General features: G+C 35.9%; 1 protein-coding gene across 1 annotated transcript in view; it reads right to left on the bottom strand.

Annotated features, from left to right (window-relative positions):
* Positions 1-652: 652 nt before the first annotated feature.
* LOC122403195 overlaps positions 653-8,741 on the bottom strand; it is an 84,351-nt gene continuing 76,262 nt past the window's right edge. Inside the window, exons 3-5 of the mRNA XM_043406557.1 lie at positions 7,989-8,231; positions 4,071-4,302; positions 653-1,856 (exon numbers count right to left, since the gene is read on the bottom strand). Of these exons, the coding sequence (XP_043262492.1) occupies positions 1,628-1,856; positions 4,071-4,302; positions 7,989-8,231 (704 nt within the window). The 3' untranslated portion in view covers positions 653-1,627. The remainder of the gene's footprint in view (positions 1,857-4,070; positions 4,303-7,988; positions 8,232-8,741) is intronic.

Below are 8,741 nucleotides of genomic sequence, written 5' to 3'. Positions count from 1 at the left end.
GCTGAAAAAGCACCATAATATGCTTTAGATTCTAACTTTAATGAAAATCAGTACTTGTAACTTCTTGGGTCGCTATTGATCCATTTTAAATTCAAAATGGCGGATTCACATTTTGGAGGCAAAATCAATTTCGTACTTGTCGGTCCTATTGAAGTAAAGACTGCAGATTCATTATCAGCGACCGAAGAAAAAGTTCGAATTTAAGAAGCTTTTAGAATATTAGGTCTGTCATATATCTATCATTCTTAATTTTCAAAATTTGACTATAGATTCGTTATTAACAATGTAAAAAATCCTGTGATATGAAGTTTTAAGGAATAATATTAAAAGAATTTTGTTATTCCACATTAATATAATATAATAAACAATAATACAATTATAGAATTTGCATGATAACTTTATATAAGATGTATGCAAGTTTTTAGTAAACTATATACAATATACAGGATTAAATTTAAAAATGACCAGTTCTCAGGAGGTTAATCTTCGACTGCTTAAATCATATTTCACTTTCACAAACAAATTACTTCCTGATTATTTATGCATCCATGAATGAATCAATACTAACACTAAACAATTAGTAGCTGAATCTGTAAGTTATTGAATATTCGTATAAGAGATTATATGCAAATCTGGTACAATTGTGTCAGTGAACTTTGCAAGGATTATCTTCATTTGGTCACCGAGCGATAAATTCTATAAAGATATCTATTACTAGTTATTTTTAACATAATTCACAAGTACATAGCGATACAATGTAATCGATTGCTACAAAAGAATCAGTTTTCGACGAATCTAAACTCATCTCGGTCCCATTGCTAGCGATTCTCAGATCTCGATCGAAACGGCTCGAAATCTCACCATTGAAATCGTACTTATAACGTTCGCTAGCTCGACGAGCTTTCATTCACTACCAGTGTCAGGCACAGACGCGCACGAAACGATTTCGCTACGCAATAAAAGCTCCTCCATTTCTGATTCTCTGAGTCCAGCTTAATGTACATCCGCCCTACGGTTTTGGCTCGCGCGAAGCTATAGCTCAACAATTTAAATAAGATTCCTGAATACAATTCAGCGTCAGGTTTTGATATCTTTCGATGGTCTTGTTCGCTTTAAACAGTATCAGACTATACTTGCTAACTAACCAAAGACCATTCGTTTACCATCGCTCGATTTATTACCTTATGTTTCTTATTTCAACTTTACCGAGCTATACCTTGCGATCACATTTGTTATCGAAACGTTAGCCACGAAGTTCTCTCGTAATCCGAAGAAAATCGTGGCGCGATTCGTCGAGACCTTGCGAACTGGAAATGAAAGTCTCATCTTGAACGCAGATCCTTCGCGCGAGGAACGAAGAAATTATGAGAAAAGTATCGCCACCACGTGCTCGTTTCCGGTACCAGGCGCGAGAACGACAAATTCCACAACTCGCCGCTCGAAGAAACAAACGATTGATCGACGTCGAGCATCGCGGCTCAAACACAGTTTACAGCGGCTTCGTTTCGTCAGGCGCGCCATAGAAAATCGGTTGTCTCGATTAAAAGCAGTAATTCCGCGTGCGTACTTCTGGTACCGGGCTCAAGGACGGGGGTCGTCCCTCGCGCGGGACAACCCCTTCCTCCTGTCAGCCGTAGTAGTAGCTTTTGGTGGTGAGGCTTCGTGGATTTTCCTGGCGCAGGATCGTGTGGAGATTGTCGGTACCGACCATATGATTACCCAGATCCACTCTGACGCCCGTGACGGAGGGATGAAGGACGGGTTGTGGATGCATCGAGGTGGGTGACAAAGGTATCCTTGTGTCCGCGTAGTAACGCTCGCCGTGGAGTCTCTCGGCCAGCTGGGTCTCCGGAAGCCTGCAAGGAAGAATTACGAATGAGACATACTACGTCGCAAACCTGTAGTTGAACGAGCATTGTTACGGCGCGAAATAACAATTAGGATTTATCCTGTGTTGCAGCGTAACAGTAAATTCATAAAGCCAGCGGATGTAGAGTCACACCTTTCACACAATCAAGTTCTGCCTATAACCAAGTGTCATTAAGGCGGCTATTTAATTATTAAATTCATTCAAATCTGTATGGCCCTTTCAAATCCAGGCGTTCTATCACTTTACTATCTGCACATCGAAAACCGGTGCCAGATGTTTTATGGCAAGTTAGGTATCGCAGGAAACATCTGGGTACCAAGCGCTGACCTGGGCCCGTAGCCGCCTTGCAGAAAACCCCAGACGAGGGAAAATTATTAAAAATAATAGTTACATGCCGTCTCCCACTGACCAATTTCGCCTCCAAATTGATTGGCCGGCATATCAGCAATTTTTAACCAATCTAAAACTGATGCTTCCTCCCATGGCCTTGGGTACGCCCATGGCGAGGTTAGCTTCTTGGGCAACTTTGGCCTAGACAGCACATCAAAATTGATACTTAGACACAACTCTTCAATATTATATTCTAGATTTTGTACATTTCGGCTATCCGACAAAGAATAAATAGTTATTGGTTGTTACAATATTCTACTGATTGTGATTAACGTATATTACCTTCCGTATCCCACAAACATTCACTCGTCATTAAAGTTGACGTGTGAAGTTGAGTATATCAGAAAGTTTTTTTCACAAATTTAAATTATTTTGCTCAACCCCTCAACAAGCATATTTAACAATATTTAACCCTTTGACTATGAAGCTGTGTATACTTACAGTCAGCCAAAAAGTCTCCGTACACGGCACTAAGATTTATTGAACGTTGTATATTAGCCAAGAAGGAGATCAGAAATAAATAATATACAACGTTCAATAAATCTTAGTGCCGTGTACGGAGACTTTTTTGATTGACTGTATGTGTATAGGTATGTTTATATAAATATTCAATGGGGTTTAAATGTAGACTCTCAGGTAGCCACGGTAAAATTTAACTTTTTTAACAAAATTTCATAACTGTGGTCCGATATAATATAAAATGTAATTTATTTAGGTTTAATACACCATAGAGCGAAATTACAGAGGTAGCGAAGAAGAGATGGTTTATAAACCAGTTTCGATGGTAATACAACAAACACGAGAAATCCCGCGACCGCGTGGCGAGCTTCACTTGGTGGTTCCCCTACGGTCGACCAGTACTCCAACGTAAAGCGCCATTGTGCGGCCATATGCGCGCCACAACAACTTTGGACCGATATTTGAGATTATTATCTAGCTACCATGGAAGCACCGTTGTTAGAAGGATCTTTGCGCTAAGGTAATTGTAACTTATAAAATATTGAATACTTCTGTATGGAAAAATTGTGGATTATTCATCAAATATAGATCTAAATATACAGGGTGTTCCGTATTTTTCCGTAGACTTCAGCAATGTGTTTTACTAGTAAAAATAAGATCAAAGTCTCATATAACAAAAAATGCATAAATGCTTTGTTAAGAAGTTATGACAAAAATATGAAATGTGACATTTTTTTATTTACTAAACAAACAAATTTGCTAAAATTTTGTTTAAAGGGAAGAACTGCTAGTTGAGGCACGAAAAAATATTTTTAACATAGAATTATGTGGATAACTTAAACACTTCTTTATCAGAGTTTAGTTTCTATCATTTATCTTGGATGCTGAAGTATTCTTTCTTCGATGATAACTTCTTATTGTCATACAATTTTGAAGTATTGTTCAAGTTTATATTCAGTAAATTACAAAGAAACTCACGATATCGAATGCTTACAAAAGATTCATTTTATTTTATTATACATTTCTTTCTTATTTTAATATCCTGAATGTCAACCGAGTTTCACAGCTCATATTTTTGTTATTACTGCTTAACAAAGCATTTATAGATTTTGTGTTATATAACATTTTAGTCTTAGTTTTACTTGTAGAACGCACTGCTGAACTGTGTACGGAAAAATGCGGAACACCCTGTATATTCATATGAAGTCAAACTTAGTACAATAATATTTTACCATTTTCCATCAAAAATTCTAAAGAACAACCAAAATTACATTCTAGAATAGAATACGCCCTTAAAAAAGTATTTTACCCAGCTAGAATATCAACGTAAGTTAGTAAATGAAATACGAACCTCGTGTCTTGCATGGGAACTGGCACCGGAGTGGTGAGATCGATGTCAGCGTCGATCTCCGAAATATCGTCGTTGAATCCATTCGGAACTGCTTCGTTATTTGCATGGAACTTCGCGTCTCTCTTGGCGCGATGGCGACTGACCAGAAGACGTCCAATTACCAAGCCCAAAAAGATCAGAATACCGGCTGTGACCGATACTATGATGTACAGGTAGAATTTTTCTTGATTTTCTGCATTAACGAAAGTGACAAATGATTAATTTATTAAATTTGTTATTTCGTAACAACTTCTCGCATCAACTAATATATATTACGAGTCAAGTTAAAACACGGACATTCTGAAATTCACGAGAGCGTCAAGTTGCATGCAAGACTACTAAAAACTTTTGCCACGGAAAAATGCAATGCCAAACACAGTGCTCGATTCTTTGACTGCAAACCTTAAAAACACGTCGCGCTTCGAGCAATCGGATGCAACCTACTTCTCACCTATGCATTCCTTCAGTATTCTACGTAAGAGAAATTAAATTAGCATAGTTTCCAAACTATCCTTACTAAACCTCTTTCCCCAAGACTTCAACAAATTTATTTCCTAAACTTTTACTCTCTGGCATATACTATTTCTCAATAAGTACGATATTGTATTATATGATGGTTCTTGCACAGACGAGGTATACGAGTAGACCAGTTTCACCTTATGGACTTTTGAGGCCCAATCTAACTGCCATACCGAGTTGAAAATTCGGAGGTGATTTTAACGTCCTCTTCTCATGGATGGCGGTCAGTTGAGAAACTATTCACTGGATTAGTTTTGATGGGTAGATAGCTGTAGTGTGTGCGTAAATACATGTAAGTTGACTATGGGAGGGATTGAAAAAGGCAATCCAGTATTATCAGGCAGGCTGGTGCCCAAAGGAAACTGCCCTTCCACTTACACACACTAATGCATAGCCACTTTGTATATGAGTTCTGGCGCTTCGTATAGTTTCGGGGATTCGAGAAAGAAGGCGAACCTGAGTCTTTCCCTTTCTTGCTCTCAACACAGCTGAAATTCGACCTCGCATCACCGGCATACGATTTCGAATCTTGACTGCCCACGCATTTTTACTTTCCAATTTATATAGGTATAAAGTACAATAATAACAAAAAAATTTCAAAAATTTTTTTTATGGAAATACACGTTTTAAGACCCCCTGATTATATTTTAACTATTAAAAAAATAGACATTTTTTTACTATGTTTACGGACGAACGTTCATCTTTTTATATTATTAATACGATTTAGTCTTATTTCAAATATTTTTCAAAAATCATCTTTAGTCTTCTACATTCATCATCAAGCCTTTCTTCCTTAAATGTAGATTAACTTGTTTTATTTGCAATTAATTTATATTTATCGTAAATCGTCTCTGTTAATTTGTTTCTCTCCTAGAAGCGTCCATTGTCGCTAAATGATTGTTAGACATCATTCAACTGAATCACGACGTCATGACAACGTAAACAAAACATTATCGGAGAAGCCCTGGTATTATGTTTCAAAAATTTACTAGATTTATTAGATTTACATACAGATTTCGTTTTTTCCTCATTGTATAAAATATTCTTAAAAACAATAAATTTGTATGTAGTTTAATTAACAATATCACACATAATAATAAATGAATATAATATTATGCTAAATTGTTGCTTATTTTATTTTAAAACAGACAAAATTGCCGTTTCTATGTTTGTCTTGGTTGTTTTAATTGCAAAACAAGGAATAATATAAAATCGCTGCGATATTGCAACGGCATCGCACCGCTTGTCTGTTTCCAGCCTTAAAAAGAAAAGACGTCTTCAATAATGGCATCGTTCCTTAATGACCCCAGCGTAAACCCAATCACATGTACGGCAAATCTTAACAATTTCGGAATGGAAAAGTAAAAAATAACGCGTGATAAATTGTAACGATGCTTGATGTCGCGTAAACAGAGAAAAATTCGTAATAGTATCGCACAACTGTGCATTATGATTCTGGTTTCAAGCGATTTCATGATTTCACGACTAATTTCATTTTGATTTCGTTTTAATTAATTTTATGAGATTTTATGTTATTTCAAGTGATTTCAAACTAACTTCGTATTTATTATGAAAAGGGGAGTTCGTGATTTTTGAGAGTGAATCACTTTTCGGAAGCGAATGCTACCATGTTATTTATTACAATTGATTGCTTGGTAGCCGCTTGATATCTTCCCTTAAATTGAATCATTGTACTATTTAATATATTTAGTCGCATAGATATTGTACTAACAAATATCTTGTAAACTGTGTTGTAGCCAAAACAGTAAAACAGTCGTCAGGTATATACCGTAAAACTATAAAATGTTACATTCGATCATCGGTGTTGTTGGTAGCAGGTATACAATTTAAGGGGGTCTTTTAGTAAAATAAACATTTTTTCTGAATTTTTTACGAAAAAACCATGAGACTTTTGAATACAAATGTTTCACTCACTTTGTTATATATCTTTCAAGGATATACACAAATTTTTTTAGTGCAAAATAGTAAAAAGTATAGGAGTTCGATAATGACATGTATAGATTGTTTCGAAAAACAGGTTCAGATGACTGACATCATAGAGACTATTCTGTTCATCTGAAACAAATGAATCAAAATGCGAGGATTTTTTTCGTCTTTGAGATTGAAAAAGAAATAGAATAACACATCACATCTTAATATCCCTAGTTCCGACTACAAAGGCATGTCTATAAATTTCAAATCCATTAATCAATTTGAATTCGTGATATTATGTCAGCCAGTTTCGAAAATATGGTTTCGAGAAAAACGCATTCACAACTTCCGGTGTCATTATTTACCACTGTGTACACTTCCCTCTAAATGGCTATAACTTCGTTATTTTTACGAATTTTAATGAGGCAACTTCATTATAATTGCTAAATAAAGATGACAAGTAAGACTGTATTCTCTAATTTCTTTAGATTTTAAAATTTTCCTATATTAGAAAATAGGTGTACGGCGGAAGCTATACAACTTTATAATTCCTAGCATGTATAATAATATGTATACATATACTATATGTATATGTACTATAACGTACGGTCACTTGCTGTGGAAAGTCAACGAATCTACAAAAAGCGCTCAGGTCTCGTTTCCAGAAATATAAGGGATGTCAGTCACAATGGCCTTTGTCGTTTACTGATGATGCGAACGGGTGACGATGCAAGAGTGAGAAAGAAAGGCTTACATTTGCTTTCTTTCTTTAACCCTTCCAACTTCGAAGAGTCGAGAAAGTGGATAGTGTGCGAAAGTGGAATGAGGAATTCCTGGAGCCCCCGGTGGGCACTGATAAAACTGATTTTGAGTCTCAAATACGTTTTTGCCGAGTTATTTTTTAAATAAATGATGTATTACAATGTGAAATAAAAAATAGAGGATTTGCGGTATACTTATCAATGAGGTACATCCTTACGTATTTTAATGATCTTGAAATCTTTAAATAATCTTAATCGATTGATTACTCCAATGAAATTAATCGATTGATGCTCAATTTTGGACCGTACAGCTTTCATTCCGTTAAAATGATAATGGGACTTTAGAGCCTCTGAAAAATGGGCCGAAAAAATACATTCGGTCTACTCGTTTACCTCGTCTGTGGTTCTTGTGTAAATAAGTAATGTTACCAACGATGGAAATAAAAGATTTTCTATTATCCAGTGCAGGTAAGTTATCGATCGTAAGTAATATGTCGACTGTGGACGACTTTCCAGCAGTTGATATGTACGAAATCTCTTTTTACCGACATGCTGCAATGTAGTATAGCTTTCGTCGGCAAGAGATCAAAACCAAGAAAGAAAGTCAATGAGGGGACGTACTGATTGATAGAATGATAGAACGAGAAGGGAACAGTGTAATACTTACTTGATATGAATGAATATGCATTGATCCATTCATTGATATATCCAACAACGACACGATCCTCTTCAGGAAAGGCGTAGATTACCGTTGTGCAATTAATTGGCGACATCGTACTGGTGGAAAGATTCCTAGTATTATCAGCCAAGTTGTTCTCGAGCATTACCATCCCTTGAATAACCATGGGTGTTAAGGGCATGTCTTTTGCCCCTACACCGACCGATTTAAAGTTCTTCGATCGCGTGTCCACTGTGTAGACGCGAGAAACAAATGAATCGTGGAAACTGGTAAAGGAGGCGAAATTGTGACTCGAATGTAGCGATGGGAACCATACTGCACGTGATTTCGATATCTTTCTGGAAACTATTTGTTACTTGCTGGTGTAATAAAAAAGAAAAGGCGAGATTTTTGTGTCAAAAGCGCGAATCTGACGTTTACTGGAAATGCAGTTTCATATAATAATAAAAAGGTTTTAGACATCTCTGATTGTTTCCTGAAGAGTCATAAACATAGAAGGAAGTGTAGACTGGAACTTCGATAACATGTGTGAAGATAAGGATTTTTGAAACTGGGTTCCTTTTTATACAAATTTACTCAAACTTAGCTAATAAAAATGTGTTTTACACGAAAATATGACTATTTTTATATTCAGGAATATAGTTATTTTAGTATATCGGTATTTTAGTGTTATTACAGAAAATATATTATTTTCCATTTTTTTTATTGGTTAAAGTGAATTTTTCTTTAAGCATTGAACAC

The sequence above is a fragment of the Colletes gigas genome, unplaced genomic scaffold (assembly GCF_013123115.1).
Source record: "Colletes gigas isolate AHSC1104 unplaced genomic scaffold, ASM1312311v1 Colletes_gigas_Sc00046, whole genome shotgun sequence".
In the NCBI taxonomy this organism is placed as follows: Eukaryota; Metazoa; Arthropoda; class Insecta; order Hymenoptera; family Colletidae; genus Colletes; species Colletes gigas.
This window is presented reverse-complemented; position numbering and strand designations above follow the sequence as displayed.